Source organism: Cannabis sativa, chromosome 8 (assembly GCF_029168945.1).
Source record: "Cannabis sativa cultivar Pink pepper isolate KNU-18-1 chromosome 8, ASM2916894v1, whole genome shotgun sequence".
NCBI lineage: Eukaryota > Viridiplantae > Streptophyta > Magnoliopsida > Rosales > Cannabaceae > Cannabis > Cannabis sativa.
In genome coordinates this window covers 34,249,070-34,270,696 of record NC_083608.1, presented here as the reverse complement: position 1 = coordinate 34,270,696, position 21,627 = coordinate 34,249,070, and the positions used below count along the sequence as shown (strand labels likewise).

At 35.2% G+C, this 21,627-nt stretch overlaps 2 protein-coding genes across 4 annotated transcripts; one reads left to right on the top strand and one right to left on the bottom strand.

The window, feature by feature from the left end:
* The first annotated feature begins 1,107 nt into the window (after positions 1-1,107).
* On the top strand, positions 1,108-10,596 carry LOC115699041 (uncharacterized). 2 transcript variants are annotated; one of them, XM_030626248.2, is made up of 22 exons: positions 1,108-1,440; positions 1,577-2,170; positions 2,329-2,606; positions 2,732-2,827; positions 3,204-3,338; positions 3,458-3,576; positions 3,740-3,895; positions 4,211-4,316; positions 4,767-4,872; positions 4,968-5,078; positions 5,215-5,378; positions 5,462-5,579; positions 6,047-6,271; positions 6,677-6,867; positions 6,978-7,145; positions 7,260-7,365; positions 7,506-7,643; positions 7,741-7,899; positions 8,010-8,216; positions 8,324-8,518; positions 8,629-8,700; positions 8,857-10,596. In XM_030626248.2, the coding sequence occupies exons 1-22, from the start codon at positions 1,393-1,395 to the stop codon at positions 9,013-9,015; spliced, it is 3,651 nt and encodes a 1,216-aa protein (XP_030482108.2). In that variant the 5' UTR covers positions 1,108-1,392; the 3' UTR covers positions 9,016-10,596. The 2 variants fall into 2 exon arrangements, with proteins under 2 accessions (XP_030482108.2, XP_030482109.2); XM_030626249.2 differs by having other exon boundaries at positions 1,205-1,440; positions 3,207-3,338.
* On the bottom strand, positions 9,256-21,234 carry LOC115699042 (flowering time control protein FPA). 2 transcript variants are annotated; one of them, XM_061102846.1, is made up of 4 exons: positions 21,031-21,234; positions 20,523-20,912; positions 11,316-12,547; positions 9,256-10,731 (listed from the first exon to the last, which is right to left on the bottom strand). In XM_061102846.1, exons 1-4 carry the CDS (start codon positions 21,031-21,033, stop codon positions 9,615-9,617), a joined length of 2,742 nt encoding a protein of 913 aa, XP_060958829.1. In that variant the 5' UTR covers positions 21,034-21,234; the 3' UTR covers positions 9,256-9,614. The 2 variants fall into 2 exon arrangements, with proteins under 2 accessions (XP_060958829.1, XP_030482110.1); XM_030626250.2 differs by lacking the exon at positions 21,031-21,234 and having other exon boundaries at positions 11,316-12,570; positions 20,523-20,654.
* Positions 21,235-21,627: the final 393 nt, after the last annotated feature.

The window sequence follows — 21,627 nt, the reverse complement described above, 5'->3', positions numbered from 1 at the left end:
ACCAGCTCCCTTGAAAAGGAATAGAATAGCTCCACTAGTTCTCATCTTTGATGTAAACACTGTGCATCCATTTGACCCACAAGTTTTCTTATTTTTTAGCCACTGCCCATACATATTTGATCATTGCAACTTGATTCCATTCTTTAACTTTCTTAAAGCCAATACCCCCTTTTGTTTAGCAAACATTGTCCCAAGCTATAGCACCTGCCCCTTGAAACAAGTATTGGCCTTTCCACAAGAAAACCCTACATACAGCTTCAATATCTCTGATAGTGTCTAATAAATTAGTAATATTTTGAACTCTTGTTCTAGCATAAATTAGTAATATTCTATAGTTGTTCTTTTTTTGAACATATGATATTCTATAGTTTAACAAAATATATTTGTCTGTTCTTAAATTTTTTTTGGAAGGAGAAATCCTTGGAATTGACATAAATGTAAAATAAATAAAGAAAAACTCAAAATTAGTAATAAAAATAGTATTTTTTAATGGCACATTGGATTTTTTTTAATTGATTATGTATTTAAATTTAAAGATTTCTTTACAATATTTATTTGGAATATTATGATATTTCCAAATAAAAATAAAATAAAAATCACTTCAATTAAATGAACGGAAGGTTGGTAAAACTTGGCTCACAAAATTTTCTCAAAAAAAAAAAAAAAACTTGACTCACAAAAATGTTAGAGAACTCCAATTTCATGTTAAGTTCTGATTTTTTTTTTTTTTTTAAATCACACAGTAATATTTAATTAAGAGAAATTATTTTATATTATATATATATTTTAAATTTACGGTTTAAATTACTTTAATGATTTCTATGTAAGTTGTTATACTTATTTTAGTTACAATTTAAATTACTGTATTAATTAATATATAAGTTTTTAGGTGTATTTCTATAAAAATAAAAAATACTCTAAAATATAAAAATAAAATTAAAAAATATTAAAAAACTGGGATATTGTTTGATTGAAGGCACCTCCACGTTTCTTTTTATGGTAATTCATGAATAAGGCAGAGAGAGGAAAAATAAATAAAAATTAGAAATGGCTTTTTGTTTTTTGAAGCTATATAAGTCAAACTAGCCGTTGCCATTCAAATAAACACAAACACCACACCCACCTCTACTAACTACGCTCCTTTCTTCTTCTTCTTTCTCTTCTTCAACTATTCTCTCTCACTCTCTCTCTCTCTCTCTCTCTCTCTCTCTCTCTCTCTCTCTCTCTCTCTCTCTCTCTCTCTCTCCAAAGCCCAGAGATCACTTTCGATCGCTTTCCCGATTTGATTACTCTCAAAGTTTTGATTTTTCCTTTCCCATTTTCAATTACTTTTTTACTTGTTTTCGTTTCGCAAACACTGTAACCCTCTCCTCCTCTTTTCAATCTTCGGAAATGTTCACCGAAGGTCTCGACGAGACCGCCATCAAGTGGATCAAACAGGTTCTCTCTCTCTCTCTCTCTCTCTCTCTCAATGTGTGTGTATATATTTATATATATATATATATATATATAAATTGACAAAATTGTTTTGCCCTGTCTTGCTGTATTGATATTGCTCTGGTTTTCTTTTTTACAGGGAACAGAAGCTGAAGCTGAAGCTGAAGATAATCGACCAAAAGTGAGATCTCCTCTAGCAGAGAGAACTGCCCCAGACCCATTTCCCAAATCTCCTTCTATCTTTAATAACAATGGTAGCTTAACCCCTTCTTCCCATGCTCTGCCCCCACTCAAACTCCACTCTGGCTTGCTGCCTGTACCCCGCAGTACATTGGTCGTCCCGGCATTCCAAAACGACGACGAAGAAGAAAACGACGACAATGACGGTGAAAGCATTTCTTCTGTTTCCGATAGCACTTATTCTTACGAAGAAGCACTTATGGGTTTCAATGATTCGAAGCAAAGGGTGCATTTGTTTGATGATGAAGAGATATTTGGTTACAAACCTAGTTCGTATTCGATGAGGAAAAATGTTAACATTGGATTAGAAGGCCATAACGGGTCGTCGTTGAATAAAGGGTTGTTGAATCAAAGTCTCCGGATTGAAGTTCCTGATAATTTGAGAAGATTTACAGATGGAGAATTGGGTTTCAGGAAAACTAGTGTTCATAAAAATGAAACCCCAGGTTCTGCAAATCATCTTCAGAAACGAATTCACTTGAGAAATTGTCAAGTAAGAGTTGTTTGCGTTGGTTGAGTATTTGAAGTTGTTAGGCCTAGTTAAATTTCTCTTTCTGATTACTTGTTATAATTAACGTGTTAATAGTAAAACCAAAAAGAATAGGTGGCATTGTTTAGTATTCTTATGATAATACTGGTGTTGATTTTTAGGGTACATTAAGTAGGGAATGTAGTATGCTTAGAGATTCAGTTGACTTGGGAACTCCAAGTGCACCTCCTATATTTTATGGTCCAAGTGATGATGGAAGAAATAGTACTGAGGTGGACAATCAACAAGAAATGGGAGCTCCTGAAGTCTTCGTTTCAGAAAATGACCAATCTGACAATGGGACATGTCCTTCAAGAGAATCAGTTGGTTTTGATGCGAATAAGGAAGGATATGAACATCTCAAGTCAGATTCTCTGAGAACTGCTGAACTTGGGGAAAGGTATTGCCAAAGGAACTTCTATCATTTTCTCATGCTTGTATTATGTAAATTCTAGGATATTTTAGGATATCTTATTTTAGTATCTAGTTAAATTCATTTTTTTTTGGCGGGACTGAATTCTGCAGATCAGTAGACAAATCTTTTCCAGGAGAGGAGAGGAAGATGCATAATCCTGTTTTGCTGGCAAACCAAATGGACCATTCGTCTTATTATAGTACAAGGTTCGATTTATATCCAATTATAATTTTCTACTATGTTTGCTTTGTTGGTTTTATCTACTTTTCCATGTACTTGTTGTAGTGTATGTTTCGATATTAATTTATGTATTTAATTTTTTTTTCCTTACCCGGCATCATGGTATATCACCATCTGTCTATTCGCTCCTTGCATTCTCTTTCTTTCTCTCTGTTTATCTTAATAAATTTGGAAAGTCAGCTGGGACCCCATATCATTTCTGGCCCCTTCCAATTGTTTTCTTAGAGCTACATGAGAGTTTGATTAGTCTGAAATTTCGCCACAAATACTTTACACTGAGAGATTTAAGCAACTCAAATGTTCTTTCTCATGACAACATGGATATGCCTTATGTCATTGCAGCAGTCAATATGCCTGGCAAACTTTGATTGCGTATGATGCTTGTATACGATTATGCCTCCAGGCATGGGCAAGTGGCTGCACTGAAGCTCCTGAGTTTCTTCTTAGTGAATGCATGGTTCTCCGAAATGCATTTGGGTTAGTTGCACTATGCCTGATGCTTGACATTCGTATTTGATTTAATCATAGATATGTTTTAGTTTCATAGTTCTTTATCAAACTCTAAAGGGACTTTTTGTCTTTTTGACAATGTATAGACTGCACAATTATTTGTTGCAACCTCGTGGGGCACAGCCTATAGAAGACAGGCATACCAATAATGCAGAACAAAAGTGTCCAAAGGCAAAGAAAGTTGTGGGAAAAATTAGAGTAGAAGGTGAGATCTCAAATTTATAAATAAATACTACTAAGAATCTTGAACAAAATTTTAACACCTCTATCTCTTACATATGGATATGGTAACCATGTTTAAATTGAGAATGAATTGATTCCTGAAGTATTTCTTATACAAATTAATGCTGATTTTTGGTGTATGACAGTGAAAAAAATTCGTGTAATAACAAGGCGGAAACTTAAAATGACATATTCGCAGTGGGGTGCAATCTCCATGCATGCAGGGATGGAGTATGTTCAAAATGTTGTAAAAACTGGCGTGAGTAGTTTGAAAAAAGCCTCATTGTCTGTTTCATCACAAGGTTTGTTCTTTAGAGCTTGCAAATGTTTGTTTTAATTATTGTTGCTCAAAGTTTTGAAGTCGATATCTTAATTGTGGTTTACTTGAAACAAGAAAGGGGAAAAGAAACATGAACTTCCCAACAAAAATGTTCATGCTCTCCCCAAAATAAAAAGGAGAAAGAAAGAAATAATATAGTTGTGGTGTACTTGAAACAAGAAAGGGGAAAAAAACATCAACTTCCCAACGAAAAGCTTCATGCTCCAAAATAAAAAAGGAGAAGGAAATAACTTTTGCTAGGAAAAGTCATAACATTTAACTTTTTATGGTTGTGCAGAGCCACAATTATGCTTGTTTCAACTGACCAGCGCCACAGAAAATAATAAAATGGATTCAGACTCGGCCATTTGTTTGCACCCTGGAACTGGTGATTATCATGTGTTGTAAGTTTTCATTTTACTCATCTGGGGCAGTAATATGCTATTGAGGAATTTTCTTTGTTTTTCATCTTAAAAAAATGTTATGAAATAAAATTTCTGTTGGTAGTGAACTTGCTGAGAGGTTCTATTTCTACGAATGAAGAAATTTGATTGTCTTTTAGCTTGAGTAACGATACGATCCATAAATGTCATCTTCTTTTTCTTGTTTATTATTGAAAAAGCAAACATGAATGAAGAAATTTGATTGTCTTTTAGCTTAAGTAACAATACGATCCATAAATGTCATTTTCTTTTTCTTGTTTAGTATTGAAAAAGAAAACATGAATGCCCTGTAATAGTAGAATTTTTTGAACGATACATGTTCTAGATTAGTACTCTACAAAAGCTCTATATACAGTTTCTTGATACATTTGTGTTGAAAGGAAGAAAATCTCTTACATTGATGAATTTCAGTTTCCCAGAGAGTCAAGGAGATGCTCTGCTGGTGGAAGTCCAAGACACAAAAAAATCAGTCTTGGGTCGAGCTACAATTCCAATTTCATCCTTGACTGATAATCCTGTATGTTATCTTCTTCTACCATCACCTACTTGGAAAAGTTTACAATTGACACGAGGTTATCATGTAAATTTGTATTTTGTGTCTTTCTTATGCAGAATGATAGAATTCGTTGGTGGCCCATACACCATGATGATCAAGAATGCATTGGGAAGATTCAGCTTTCCATTGGCAGTACTATCACAAATGATGAGACTACACATGTAAAGGTATGCATCATTTTAATGACTAAGAAAATCCAGGGGACCCAACTACTTCGTTGTTCTTCAAAATTTCATCACTATTGAGAAATGTTGCATCAAATATCGGCTTGAAACTTCATATGTTTGTTTCATTTTATAACAGAGTGGACCAGTTGCAGAAACTTTTGCTTATGATTTGTTGCTGGAAGCAGCTATGCGCGCACAGAATCTTCACTCAAGGAATTTATGGCTGCACGGACCTTGGAAGTGGTTGTTGACTGAATTTTCAGACTATTATGGAGTTTCTGTCTCATATACAAAACTCAGGTATTTGGCTAATAAAATTGTACTTGAGCAATTTTTTTCCTTTGTTTCCTTTCGGTACAGATTCACTCACTTTCTCTTTATAGGTATCTTTCACATGTCATGAATGTGGCAACCCCAACAAAAGACTGCTTAGAGCTAGTGCATGAACTACTTGAACCTATAATAAAGGCCAGGAGCGATAAATGTTTGACAAGGCAAGAGGTAATACTTCAAAGGCCAACTTTACCTGACTACTAAAAATCCATCAAACGTATATTACCTCATGCAAACTTTGTTTCTTTATATTTTGTTCAATAGAAATTCATCTTCTGTAAGTTAGAAAGACAACAGACAAGCAATATGTAGTATTTGTCTCATCTACTTATCACAGATGTAGCACCATGAGAATTTTTCCTTAAATTGAATATCCTACCAATCATTTTCTTCGGTTTTTCTTGAAAGCCAATATCTAAACTCCTTTTCGAAATATCAATTGTACGTATCTTTCTATTGAAAATGCTGTAAGTTACCAACTACTTTGAAACTATTTCTATTGTTTTGCTTCTCAATATACATAGTTCTACGCAAATGCCTGAGAATAGCTCAAGTTTTTATGTATCTAAAGCAGATAAGTGTGTTTGTTTAATAGCATATATTTATCTACTTTCTTCCATCTTATTTTCTTGCAGAGAAGCATACTCTTAGACTGTGAAACTCAAATTGAGAGTTTAATAGCAAATGTTTTTGAGAACTATAAATCATTAGATGAAGATTCTCCCACAGGAATAAGGGACTTGCATGGACCGATCCAAGAATCTGCAGCACCAGCTATAGCTCCTGCCGTACAAGTGTACAGCCTCCTTCATGACATACTTAGTCACGAAGCACAGAACATGCTTCGAAACTATTTTCAGGTAATTATATAATAATTGAACAGACTACAAGTCAAACACATGCTTATTTTAGATAAAATTTGTGGTTATCGCAACGTAGAGCATATCGATCACTTTTAGTGTTGATGCAAAATTAGCTGTAGGATAGAATTACAAACCAAGGAAGTTACATGCATTCAGAAAAAAAATGACTTGTTTACTTTGCTTTCTTTCCTGATTTTTCCATTGCATTCACATTCTCAACCAATTATAAAATACAAAAAATAAGAATGTTAGAAAAATGAGTTGAACGATGACAAATAAGGATACGAGCATAAAGATATCTGAACCATAAATTTCTAGATATAAAGACATGTCGAGTAACATTGTTATGCTTCATTCAGGCAGCATATATAGAAAGACTAAACTAAATGATTTTTCTTACAGACAGCAGCAAAAAAGAGGTGTCGTACTCACATGGTAGAGACCGATGAATTTATGTCAACCAACTTTGAAGGTTTTGTTATGGATTCCATTACCATCTCAACAGCATATCTAAAGATGAAGACTCTCTGTACGAATATTGGTAATGAAATTCAGGCTGACATCAAGATCCATAACCAGCATGTACTTCCCAGGTACTGAAAATTTTTGTATCCAAGTAACAAACTTACAAAATATGTTATCTAGCTGGTATCTTTTTTAAGTGAATAATCTCATTAGACTTCTGTCATGTTGCACTTTTCAGCTCAATTGACCTGACCAACATAACAGCTGCTGTTTACAGCACCGAGTTGTCTAACCGACTTCGAGCTTTTCTAGCTTCATGGCCTCCATCCAGTCCACAGCCACATGTAAATGAGCTTCTGGTGGCTACTGCTGATTTTGAAAGGAATCTTGAATTGTGGAATATCAGGTTTGTGAAATTTTCAGTATTTGAAAAGACGTAACCAGAATTGTGGAATAGAGTGCTTCTGCGTAGTAGTATACAAGTAAATGCGTTTTGAGATTATTTTGTTGTTTGCTTCAGTCCAGTGCAGGGAGGTATAGACTCAAGAAATCTTTTCCACAATTATATAATGGTGTGGGTACAGGATATGGAACTTCACCTCCTTGATCTTTGCAAAGCAGAAAAGGTATCCATCTACAAATTAATACCTAGTTATGCCCTTTACAGTATAGCATTTTTATTGACATAAGAATTCATACTGTCTCAGCCAAAGAGCATAGTAAAAGAGAGGTAGTATAAAAATGATGTAAATGGTAATTACTGTAGGTTCCATGGTCTGGAGTGTCAACCAACCATTCCACCTCCCCATTTGCTGAGAAAATGTATGAGAAGATGAGAGAACTTGTCATTCAATATGAAGTTGTAATCAACCGGTGGCCTCAGTACTCCTTGGTTTTAGAAAATGTAAGTTTTGTTTTTGCCTACGAATAATATAATAACAATATTATTCAGTTTTGTTCAAAAAAATAATATTTTAATTTTTTTTTTCTGTATTGGCTAGACGGTGGCGAATGTAGAACGAGCAATCATAAAAGCATTGGAGAAGCAATACAATGATATTTTGACTCCACTGAAAGATAGTATTCCAAAGAGGCTTAATATGCAGGTCCAGAAGCTGACAAGGAGGCAATCAGTGGCCATATATTCAGTTCCAAATCAAGTGAGTGTGTGTGTGTAGTAACCAGTATTCATATAAAGTTGAACACTGAAGAATAGTATTCATATAAAGATATGCAATTCACTAACTAACCAGTATACTATTTTTATCAGCTGGGAACATTTTTGAACACTGTGAAGAGAATTCTTGATGTTCTTCATTGCAAAGTTGAGGACATCCTAAAGGCATGGGCATCTGTTCTGCCAAGCATGGGAGATAAAAAGTCTAATTTCGGAGAGCAAATGAATGCAGTTACAGTTCTACTTAGAACAAAATATAAAAATTACTTGCAGGCAACAGTAGGGAAGCTTATAAACAATGTAAGCTTTGCTTTCCCGTTTATGTTGCTTGTTTTAACATCGTAACAACTAAATATCATAGGTGGTTGGTTATCTTTCAAAGAAGTAAACAAACATGATTGTTTCAGATGCAAGAGAATCGAAACACACGACTTAAAAGGATTTTAGAGGAAACAAAGGAAGAAGATGGGGAGGCTGAGGTTCGTGAAAGAATGCTGTTGCTGAATTCACAGCTTGTTGAGTCTATATCCAATTTGCATGAAGTGTTTACAAGTCAAATATTCATAGCAACTTGTCGTGGATATTGGGATAGGATGGGGCAGGTAAACAGAATTTGTATATTTGTGTCTTTTGTTGTAAAATTCACACATGTTGGTATTGGAACAATCTTCTCAATGCTAATTAATGCCTTCCAATTTTCTGTGTCAACCAGATTGTTTTGAAATTTCTTGAAGGAAGGAAAGAAAACCGAGTGTGGTACAACGGATCCTACTATGCTCTTGGGGTAAGTATCTTAAAATATAATTAACAAAACAAGTATGGAGTAGTAGTACAAGGAAGAAAGAGCATTTTAGTCTAAACACATTAGCATGCACGCACGCTATATATGATAAGAATAATAGTAATGTATGACATTAACCTTGGGTTGAATTGTATGTAGATATTGGATGACACATTCGCTTCCCAAATGCAAAGATTGCAAGGGAATGCGCTGCAAGACAAAGATCTTGAGCTACCTCGGTCAGTAGTGGAAGCTCGCTCCATCCTTTGTAGGGACACCACAAATGCAACCGAAACATCAACATACTTCTACGTGTAAAATTTGTTTATTATCTGCATTGCTTGCTTCAATTCACGGTGTAAAATTACGTAACACATTTTTGTAAATGTAATATAGTTTTTTTTTTTCTTTTAGGCAAATTTAGTTATATTTTGTTAGTATGTAATATTTTTTGTGTATTTAATCTATTTTTCCGATAATAATGAAACAAAATAATACAGAATTTACTTATTTGAGGGAGGAGGTGAAAGGGTCAACGGTGGTCGCTCGGCAATTAGATGAAATAAAATAATAAATTAAAAATTATACACTAATTTGAAAGCATTACAATTGAATTGAAGGTATTGCTCTAATCAGCCATTAGAGCCATAGCAATGTCTAGGCATTGTGAATTTATTTATCATAATGAAAGATTGAGACAAAAAAAAAAAGGGCAAGTCATAATTTAGGTGTTTGCAATTAAGCAGCCAGCAGTCACAAAAATCCAGTATAAGCAACTACTATAATAAAAATAAAAGTTACGAACTATAGAAGGTATGACTAGATTGGAGTGGCTAATTTAAATATATTGCCAAATATTTATAGTTTCACTGCAGTTGTGAGTATATACTATGGTAGCAGCATGTCCATCAAACTTTCTAACTTCCTTTCCCTTGGATTTGCTGAAGAAGAGTGGCTGCAAGTTGTAAAGTTGCTTGTAAGCGTTTTTGCGGATCCGAGTCTGCTTCCTGTGTACTACTACTACTCTGCTGGTGTTGATTTTCCTGAGGCCTATTATCCCTCTGAACCAAGTGAGGCACAGCTGATGATACATTTGGTACTTGCTGCATCTGTTGAAATTGACCATGCTGAGATGTTGACAACATAGAATTCATCTGATTATTATGTAAACCATGATTCTGGGATCTTGAGCTATCCTGCCTTGAATCGTTTTCAGTTAATGTGTTTGGTAGACTCCCTAACTGCTTCTGCCCAAGAAGAGATGATGCTAACTGTACAAGTTGCTCTGGTTGCAGACCAGCAATATCCTGTAGAGATGGTCTGTTATTTTCAGATACCGGAAAACCTGAAGCTCCGCTTGTTGAGTAACTGGAATTTGTTTCTTGCGTCGCTCTTGTCCTGACTGGTGGTTGTCGCTGAATTATTTCATCAGCAGCACCAACAAGCGCTTGAGATGATACAGTTTTAGTGCCAGAAAATGAGTTCTGCATATGGGAAGAAGGCCAGTTCTGCCTAGGATCTCCATGATGTGGAAATTCGTGCCTGTTTTCAGGAAAATTGTCCGATCTACTACCAACACGGGATGAACTAGAAACAGCAGGTTTCACATTTCCGGGAAAATATTTCTGTGAATTATTAGAATGAGAAGGTGTTGATGGTTTCGGATATGATGCATTCCCAGGAAATGACAACAAATTTCCATCTTCTCTTTCGTGTTGTCGGTGAAAAGGACCTGCATTAGAATCAGGATGTTCTAACCTCAAGATAACACCAGAGATACTAAGTTTTCCAGGTACCTTCAGTACTTTCTCTGAGAAATTTGATGGGGGCACAAGGAACAAGGTTGTCTTCTCATCTAACTTGGCAACTGCAGCACGTTCTTTCTCCTCCAAATAATGCATAAACTCATTGTAAAATCCAATATCAGAATCACTCTCAGGGACAAAAAAGACAACCCAGGCATTTGCTGCTTGATAATAATGCTTTGAAAGCATGTCTAACCCAGTCCTGGCAGTGCAATCTAAAAATTCAGGCCTGCAACATGGGATATGATTAGGAACTACCTTTTGCCTTCATAAAATATCAAATCCTGCTAATATGCAGGCTGAAACAACACGTAAAATTTCCCAGAATAAGAGTGAGTGATCCTGAGAGATATGGAAAATACCGACAAACAAATTTAGCCTAAATTCAAGCATACCAGCTTAATTTTTTATTTCACCTAATTTTGGGCACCATATCAGATATATATTTGTATAATGATGTCAAGACTATATATCCAATACAAGAAAAATCATATATTCATACATATATATATATATATATTTATAGAGAGATGGAGGAACATGAAATTCTACCCTTCCCATGAGGCACATATACAAGAGAAAGATGTGAAATATTTTTTTTGAAAAGAAAGATGTGAAATATTAAATGCATGTAAGTCATACAATATAATGATGATGAAACTTAGTGCATACTTTCGTTAAGGTTAAACACATTCTAAGCATCTTGTTTCATATAAAATACATTTATGAGAGCTTCAGCCACATACCACACTCATCTACTCCTAGTATAATTTTTGATGAGGAATCAACAGAAGGAGAGATTTTACTACTTACAACATAATGTCAAGGACCTTTCCAACAGGAAAGCATCGAGCTCGACAGACAGGTGTTCCTCCCTTAGCAATAGTTCCCTCCCATTTCCACTCATTAAGAGAAGGAAGACCTGATTCAGGGGTCAATCGTTTCTCTTCAACAGAATTCAATAGCAAAGAACCAGATCCTAGCTGGGGGCTGTCATAAGATTCTTTCCAGTGATTACTCCTTTCTCTCTGAGGTGGAGCATTCAAAGTGCGATCATAGCTCTGCTTATCACTGAAAGGTCCGGCAGCAAATTTTCTATTTGAGCGATCAGCTTGGGATGAATCAGAGAATTGACCAGGGAAAACATGTCTCTCATGTTCTTGGTCCAAGAAAGGATATTCAGGAAGCTCTTTTTCTGATGGATAATATCCAGTCTTTAATTTCTTGGCTCCATGAGAATAATGAACATCTTCTGGCAAGTCCCATGGTTCTTCATTTAATGTACTTGTCTGCTGAAACCTCTGATGGAAATCATGTAAATGGCCACGTTTACCTCTTGGACTATTCTGATATTCGTACATATCTTGAGACTGTGTAAATTCAGGCCCTACTTCCCCAAATCTCCTCTGCTCGGCTATACTATTTCCACCCATCCATAAATTACCCTTTCTACTTGAACTATAGGGATCGAAATCACCAGAATCCAAATTAGAGTAATGTTGAGGAGATCTAGTGTATGGATCACCAGTTGAGTTCCCAAACTTCCTATCCTGCCAAAAATGTTCAGAAGATCCATGGCGACCATTTGACTTAAATTGTGGGGATGGAGACATATTTAAAGAACTCCTTCCGTTGTTTGAGCCACTTTCACTCTTCGCAAAACAAATATGTACACGAGGATTTCCGAATAGTTTACCATGAAGAGTATCTTTAGCTTCACAAGCTGATATTACACTCCTGAATCGTACAAAAGCATAACTACGACCTGGAAATGCAGTAATTTTCTCAATCTCACCAAATGGTGAGAATGCTCTCCTTAAAATTGTTTCATCTACCATTAGTGAAGCTGGAAACCCTACCCATAAAACAGGACTAGGTTCTGCATTCTTATCATCCATACTAGAATCGTCAGCATAAATTTGGTCAGAACGAGCATGACGAGCTCTAAACTCCTTCTGTAAATAAGGAGATTCTCTTGCTCCAGAGTATTGCTCATCTCGGTACTGAGAGCGATCTTCATCATGTAATGGTGCCGGTGACTTATCCTGTGATAAAAGTTCTTATCAACCTAACAGTAAAAAAAATATTTATAGATCAAACCACTCTAACATGTTTCGAATTTTTAAATTAAAATTGAAATAAAATGGAACTAGATTCTAACTTCATAAATTTGTAACAAAAATGCTTAAGGTATTTCATAAGGATAAAGAAAGATATTAAACTACTTTGCATGTCATAGTTACTATTTCAAGATGCAAAAGATGTCTTAGATTATTAGCAGATGCTTTATCTAGCATACAAGAAACTGTAGAATATGCTACCCTAGCTGTTCCTCAGTGGCAACAATGCAACATTGGGACCAGCCCAAGGCACATATAGTAAGTGATGTGTTTATCAAAACTGTGTACAAGGGGATGCTGGCAATACCAAGTAAGTCCCAATTAATTCCGTAACATATTTTGAAGTTTCAATGCTCTCCAATAGGTGGACATTGAGGGAATAAAGGACTTATCTAAACTATTTTGAGAAGGGATGAGACGGATATAGTGCAATTTGTCTAGCGATGTTCTTCATGTCAAAAGAACAAATATTTGGCCACAACTTCAGCAGGACTCCTACAACCCGATAAATTTTATTGAAGGATTGCACAAGTTAGATGGGAGGGATTTCATCTTAGTGCAGGTAGATAAATTGAGTAAAAATACCCATTTTATTGCCATAGAACATCCCTACACAGCAGCAACTTTGGCAGCTATATTCTTATGAGAAGTAATAAGAGTTTATGGCATTCCACAAACAATTATCTCAGATCAGGATAGAACTTGTATGAGCAAGTTCTGGAAGTAACCCTTCAAGTTACACGGACAACCCTAAAGATTAATACAACTTATCACCCACAAACGATGGGCAAAGTAAGGTTGTGAAAAGATGTGTCGATACCTATTTATGTTGTTTCTCATAAGGGAAACCACAGCATTGGATATTAGTTGGATTGAATAATTGGTATCGCACCAATTGTCATTCGGCAGCCAAATGCACACCCTTCAAAACTCTATGCGGACAAGACCACCTTAGGATAATCAAGTATGATTACGGTAAAGCACAAGTATTTGAGGCTTGTTCTTAGAAGACAGAGATACCATCTTGGATGACTTGAGAATGCATCTGATGAGAGAACAACAGAAATGAAGTACTATGCGGACCAGAAAAGACAATATTAATATGAGCCAGAGGATTTCGCATTCTTAAGGTACCAACCCTGTAGGCAGAAGTCTCTCGCTCAACTAAACTGTCAGCAAGATATTACAGACCATTTCAGGTAGAACAAAGACTGGGCAAGATTGCTTACAAGCTGAAACTACCTCCAACAGCAGCCATTTATCTTACCTTCCATGTATCACAGCTATGTCCAGCTACACCAGACCCTAGCATCACCTCACATTCCAGCCCAACTCACAAAAGTTGAGAGTAGAGCAGTATTAGAATTAGTCACACATTGCTAATATATGGAAATAAAATACCATATATAAGATGAATAGAATACTCCTCTCATTGTTAATTGGTTTGAGATGTAACCCCATGCGCCTTACCATACAATCCTAAATTCTAACATGGTATCATAGCAATTAAAAGTTTCTGTTGTCTCTGCCTTTAACTTCCATTCGGGACCTTTCAGCCAATGTGTATCAGTTTCTAGTATTGGTATTTTTGACCTTTTTCAAAAAATTCACAAATTTCCCGACGTGTACACACACAAATTTTTCGATTTGGCCTTGTGGGATTCTTTCAAATGTTATGTTCGGCCTTGTAGTCTCTCAAAGTCTCATTATACCCACACTTTCAAGGCTCAAATATGAGGAGAGTGTATTAGAATTAGTCACATTGCTAATGTGTGGTAATAAAAAATCATATATAAGATGAATGGACTACTTATTTCATTACCAATCGATTTTGAGATGGAACCCATGTCCTTGTTATACAATCCTAAACTCTAACAAATAGGAACCGGCCCAACTCAAAAAAGAACTTGAGTTGAGAGTAGAGGAGGAAGAACTCCCAGAAGTCAGAACAAAGCTAGGAAGAAATAGAAGAAAAAAGTATTAAAAAAGTGGGAAAAATTGTCATCATCAAAGCAACAACTTGGGAAGACTCTTCCAATTTCCACCTTGAGGACCAAGGTGAAAATTTGGCAGGGGGAGAATGATAGGCCCACAATTATATATACTTATACTAAAGTGAATAACTACGTGTCCTGGTGGAACGGTAGTATTTGTTCTAATCATTTATAACTCCTATGTGTCCTAGTTAGTATTTGTCAATACGGGTTCTATAAATAGGATTAGCTTTGGGGAAGTACAAGGAAGATTGAATTTTGTAAGTTTGGAGAGCTTAGCTCTTTTTGGGAGAGATCCAAACCCGTCAAAAGTTTGGAGTATCACTTGAGTATTTTCTTTTTTCATTTTCAATAAGAATTCAAATCAATTTCAGTTCTTGAAACAACTTGATAAAAAGAAAATCCCATCACATGCTTTTCAAGTCAACTTCTGTATCATTCCAACACATCAAAGATTGACTTTAAATTAAAAGTGAGGCTCATGTTCAATTATGCCCATGGGCAACCATTGCGCCAACAAACCAGAAGATCCACACTGCTATCTTCATGTAACCTTCGCCTCTTTTTCAAAAATGAAAAAGGAAAGAAAACTATTACCCTAATCCATTGTCTGGTTTGAGTAAAATCCAACTGCAAAATTATGTGAAGTTTTTATCACAATCATTTATTTGACAGAATTTGGGTCAATGCCAACTGTGTGCAAGCAAGTTAATATTAGAATTATAAAATTAGACTTTTACTGTTTTTTCTTTTGATAAAATGTCTAATCAATTTCGATAGCAAACCCTATGCATGTATTTCACAAGTCAATCAAGGCTTTTCTTATCAGGCAACTGGCAAGTATAAATCTATCTAACAAACACTTCTTGGAATAATCTAGAACTTGGTAGGGAAGCCCATTATTGCCAATGAAGTTAGAGGCTGATTTGTTATGAGATAACTGACATAATACCATTACAATGTTTGGGTCATGGCAAGAAAGCTATAATTGTAGGTACGCCAAAGGCCTAAGTTTGCTAAGGAAGTTAGATCCTAAACTGAGATAGAAATAATGTAAGAATTCCAAGTCCAACTCATTAAATTACAGAGCATCAAGCCCCAAAAAGCTCCTGTATGCCAATTAATATGCGTAGTAAATGAGAGTTGAAACTCCAGGACAATGGGTGGCAAAAGACAGCAAACCAGCACAATTATTTCCTCGAAAAAAAAAAGTAATTATGCCTGTTCAAGGAGAATCAAAGCCAGCCCAGTCCCAAACTTCTTGGTTTAAAGAACAAGAAACCAAGAAAACTTTTTGCAGACTAACCATCTGGAACATTGGATGCATATCAAAGAACATAACAAACAAGAGAGATAGCAAGTGTAACAAGATATATATCGAATTTTACCATGATCCCTAAGTAAAGCAAAGCACTGAAAAGAAAATCAAAATAAGATAAGCACACGTATTTAGCAAGTGCATAATCACACCTTCACCACATCAGTGGAAATAATGTCACCATAAACCAAAAAAAAAAACTTGAAACAGTTGACGTGATCTCTCATCCTTTCCACATAAACATTGTCATATGTCTCAGATAAATAAATTTAAGGATGAAAGATTGCCAATATTCTATGCTGAAAGGGAATACATGCAGCAGAAGTAACATGTATGGAAGATAAAAGTGATTAAAGAAAAGACTTACCTAAGAATGAAGGTTGAAAAAATTCACTAATTGCATCAAGAAGAAGAAGATTCGACGGAAAATTAAAGATTTGAACTTGTTAGTACTTGTCAACAGATCAAGAAAAAGAGACTTAAAATAAATGAGATGCAAAAAAGCTCGATCCTTGCACAAACATGGTCATTGTCTTCAATAAAACATAAGTACCTACAAGGACCATGTTTATATTAAGAAACAATCTTCAAAGAGCATGTTTCTAATAAAACGCATCAACAAGGAGCAAAACAAAAATGAAGCCTCAAGGCCAGCCGATATATGTATACATTGCATTAAAAGGTTGTGTATCATCTCTGACCTTTTAAAATGCTTCTATGTATACATTTAAATACAAATTGGTTTATGCATGTAAAGGAAATCAACAGATCATGACTTGTATTTTTACCAAATCAACCGATGATATTGAATTTGCTATCATTACTTGTATCATTACCAACTCAACAGACATTGAAAGAAAGGAAAACACACACACACAAAAACTAGCACTATCAATTCTTAATTAAGTATAAAAACAAACAAGATATATATATAAATATATATATATACATATTGCTAAAATCAATCAAAACAAGATTTATTTTAATTGAAGAATCAAGATTACCATACATGTTCAGTTGTTCACCACAGCTCAAAATCTACAAAGGGACAATTAACAAATTGAAAGAGATACAAAATTAGGGCTCAGTAAGCCTCTTAAATGTAGTTATGATCAAACGGCAGCAAAATCATGTACCATAGTCTCTCCAACTTTAACTATATCTATCATTGGCAAATGCAATTGCAAAAAAAAAAAAAAAAGATAACAGACAACATTTTTTTCTGCTTGTAATTCATTTCATTAAAGGTGCTTCATGTGTCATCTGGCATATACACAACTACAAGTATTCCAATATTATATCCAAGCTAAGACATAGCTATTAGTAAAGATGCATGATAACTTGAAATTATCCACAAAATCACCACAATTAAACGTTTTCCACCTGGAGTTAGTGCAAGGGCTTGATCCCTAGTGATTATTATAATAAACTTTCATCGAGAATTTCTACCCAACATGATTTTTATTCTGGGAAGGATAGAACGTGCTCAGTACCACAAATAAAGTATCTTGTCCAACTAGAATAAACCCATCACATTTCATCAAATAACACAGGTCTACAGTCCCAAGCCCCCAAAGAATTGCAATTTTAATTAAATTAACAAAACCGCTAAACAACAACCCGGGCATCATTGAATTAAAAATTTGGAATGCATCCTCAATTTCTCTTTGTAATGAACAAGAATAAGAGCATTTAAGCATATACAGAGCAGAAAAGCAATGGCAATTAGGCATAATTTATATGCTGCAGGCCAGATATGATGCAGCCTCCATAGAGTTACACATGCAGTTACCTCTGTGCATGAAGAATTTGAACTCCCTATAAATACATATATAATTAAGGTTCATATATAACATTGAAATTGATGGGTGGCTGCAGTGCATTTGAATCTGTTATATGGTGCAGGCCATGTTTTTTGTATATAGGGAAAAACAAAGGGAGATGTAAGCTAATGTTATTGCACCTTATGCTGGAAGTGCAGTAGTGCAAATTTAGATTTTTGATTAAAACTGCAACTCAGCACTGCATAACATGATAACATGCTTATTTCCAAAAAGGTTCTTTTTCCCCTCTTCACTCCCAGCTTGAGTGCTATGATGATAATTGAAGTGACTCTGGTGACAGAAGTGTAACTTAAGATGGAGACTGGGTCTGTTAACATTTGCACGACTTATCACATAAAACAACCCTATCTAAAGTGGCTGATTTTAAGTTGGAAACTTTAGTAACCTTGATTTTTATGAACAGTATCTCAAGTATCAAATGTTAAGGCTAAAGATTGCATGGGTAAATATCATGTTAACTTCTTGCTTGTAAATGCTCAAAAACAATGTGTGCTCACTTATTTGCTTTGCAATGTGGTAGATCAATTTATATCATTACCAAAAAGATTGTTGCTTCAATTTTACTTAATTCATGAACCCAGCACCTTCACAGATGCACTCTATCGTGTCCACTGAACGGTTTTTCATCATAAACCCCAACCCATGGTCCAATTTAGTGGTAACTGATGATCTTGAAAAGTCATATGCTTACTTTTGTTTCCTTTTACCCCTGTTGCTTGTTTTCTTACAAGATACTTTGTCTGTGTTTTATTTCCATCAAAAAGATTGCTTTCGATTCATCATAAATTTTCATGATAAATTTCAAGTGACAGGCTAAAGAGTTGTACCAACTGTTATATTATGGTGGCTATTTAACAGACTTAAAATAACAGTTCATATCACTTTAGTTCCCATTCTTTTTGCTTAATTACTCCCCTACTATCAATCACTCCAATACTCCCTATATTTTACAAAACAGTAAAATATTATCAGGCTCCTTATTATATATATGACCAACGTATTCTCAATCTCTAATTTTTTTTTTAATATATTAGGTAATTTAAGTAGAGGGTACTTCGGTCACAATCAAAAATAGTTTGACCAAACAAGGGTATTTAAGCAAAATATACATTACTAAAAGTGTATAATCTCACATAGGGCCATGCAAATACACACACGTCGCCTATGTAAGTTTGTTGCAGTTGATGAGAAATAAATGGTCGATTATTTATCAAAATCTTACGATTACTTTCACTTTAATGGATAACTTGAAGAGCAAATTCAAATGACAAAAGAACTACACAAAAATATGTCAGCTAAATGCTAAAACTGATCTACGAGATAAATGTGCCAAAAATGACTTCTTAATGATCCTACACATCAAAACATTTCAAAACTTCCCTTCACATAACTCAGCCAAATAAATATGGTAGTATACTTCATTTTCTGTATAACAAAGGAATTCCAAATACATTGCTGCAAGAAACACAGAACATTGCTTGATGATAATGTTCAAGAATCTAAGAGTCTAAGACACCACCAAAAAATTAGGCTAATTCTACAATCTATCCCCAGATCACTACAAACCAAATGCGAGGACATTACCCACCTTTTTTTTTTTTATGGGAACAATAACATATAAGTTGCTTAGGTCTTCTCAGCTGTCTCTTGTTACAAAATTCAAGGCTTCCCAAATCAGTTTTAATCACTTGGTGTAAATAGGATACGACAACCTTTAAATTTCAGAATTTTAACTTCAACTTCGATATTATCAATGTTTCAGTTTTCAGGGAAGTTCATCTCACCTCTTCTTAGTGAGATTATGTAAGAGATAGTGAAAAAGGATTAGAAAGTATGCATTTTTATTGTTGCTAACTTCTTATTATCACTACTTACACATTTAGGGTCTGTTTGGTAAATTGTATTGTATAGTATTATATAAAAATATGATACAAAACACAACTCAATATAATACTATACATCACAATACAGTGTACCAAACAGATCTTAAACTGCTACATATGGACCACCAGGAACCAGAACTGAACCCAAGTGGTTAAGAAAATGTATGGATGGATAATTTACCATGTAAACAACAAGGCTTGTGACATTTGTTGGAAATGAAGCAATGATTTGAAAAATGAGTATATGCCTCTTTTCTGTTCATCATACTATTATGAAAGAAACATTCTCCTACATCAATATTTTTGGAAAGTCATAAAGTAACCAAACCTTGCATGCACAATGTTAACAGACCATTTGTCATCAGTTGGGATTAAGAGATTAGATTCTATTACTTATTATGCCATCTGAGACACTGAACAGGTCACTATTGAAGTATGGGACCAATTAATTGTACACTTGCTGAGTTGTTCATGCTCCTGCTATAGATTTGGTAATGCTTTACACAGTCCTAAGATTTAATTTTCATTAATGGGTTCAGATTCTGATAGTGCTGGCTTCATTATGATACTCTAAACCCAAAAGTTTAATTTTATGGAGTTGCACTTGTTTTGATTTATAGACTAAAGATTTTTCTTTTACTTTTTTAGATGGAGTTCATTGCTTACTTAGATAAACAACATAAGTGGGATAACCAATGAATCAAGCAACTGTAGAGCCCTCTGATGATTCACCTCAAAAAATGGATAAAAGTTATAAAGAAAGATATACAAACACACACATAAAGTAGATAATATAATAGTACAGGTATAAAGAGAGATATGGAAGCGAAAGGAAAGTAAATTAAGCAAGACCAAACTAACCGCCTTAGCAAACTCAATCCTAAGTGGGTTGCCCGCAAGAGGAAAGCCTTGAAGAGCTTCAATGGCGTCGATTGCGTCTTCATCCCTAACAAAGTTAAGGAAGGCATAGCTACGACCTGGTTGAAAAGCCACACTTTCGAGGTCACCAAACCGTAAGAAATGGTGGGTCAACTCATCCTCCATTAAACCATGAGCAAGGTTCCCAACCCAGAGGTGTCTCGATGGCGGGGCATTGCTCTTGTTGAAGAAACCTCCGCCTCTGCCACTACCACCACCCCCATAACGCCCACCAGACCCAGAAGAATGACCTATGTTCCTCTCCTCCATTCGGGGCTGATACTCCCTCCGGAACCGGTCTCGCCCACCTCCTCCTCCTCCTCCTCGTCCCATCTACGAAAAACACCAACCAATCCAACAAATATTCAGCGAATGAAAAGAAAAAAGTATAACTGAGAAGTACATATATGTACATATATAGATAACGTTACACAGTGAAATTCGAAATTACCATTGTATCAGCCACTCGGAGAAGCTCTTCAGACCAACTATAATGAAGATCAAGAGTTGTTATTCGAAAATTACAAGTTGAAAATGGGGTTTAGAGCTTTTCCGAGAGTAAACAGTATCAGATGGTCAGATCGGATGGAGAGAAATACAGAGTCAAGCTTGCTTTTGCTTTTTAGGGTTTTTAATAATGTCTGTCACACCCTTGCATTTAAAAGGGATGAGAATGCTTCTTCATAAATTATCATCAATTAATATCTTTTATTTAAATAATAATAATAATAATAATATAGGTTTTGCTCGAAGTGTAGGGATGGTAATTATACCCGAGAGTTCGGGTACCTGCCCCTAATGGGCGGGTACGCGGGTTGACTTTCAGGGGCGGGGGCGGGTATGAGTTTAAAGATTCATACCCGAGTCGAAAACGGGGCGGGGCGGGAGAATAGATACCCGCCCCGATATGATATATGTATATATTTAAGTTTTAAAATCATAACTACTACAATTAAAATAACTTCATGCTTTACGCTTTTTATTGATTATACTTTTTTTTTTACTATACACACTATTTCACTTAAGTTTATTGTTTTACTAAGTTCTT

Excerpts from the sequence above, each read along its gene's own strand:
- LOC115699041 (XM_030626248.2), top strand. The coding sequence starts at position 1,393 with ATGTTCACCGAAGGTCTCGACGAGACCGCCATCAAGTGGATCAAACAG. Across the intron at positions 3,896-4,210 it reads ATTGTCTGTTTCATCACAAG|AGCCACAATTATGCTTGTTT; the intron begins GTTTGTTCTTTA and ends ATGGTTGTGCAG. Across the intron at positions 7,644-7,740 it reads ACTCCTTGGTTTTAGAAAAT|ACGGTGGCGAATGTAGAACG; the intron begins GTAAGTTTTGTT and ends TGTATTGGCTAG.
- LOC115699042 (XM_061102846.1), bottom strand. Across the intron at positions 12,548-20,522 it reads GGATTGAGTTTGCTAAGGCG|GATAAGTCACCGGCACCATT; the intron begins GTTAGTTTGGTC and ends CTTTTATCACAG. Across the intron at positions 10,732-11,315 it reads AAGGTCCTTGACATTATGTT|GCCTGAATTTTTAGATTGCA; the intron begins GTAAGTAGTAAA and ends CCCATGTTGCAG.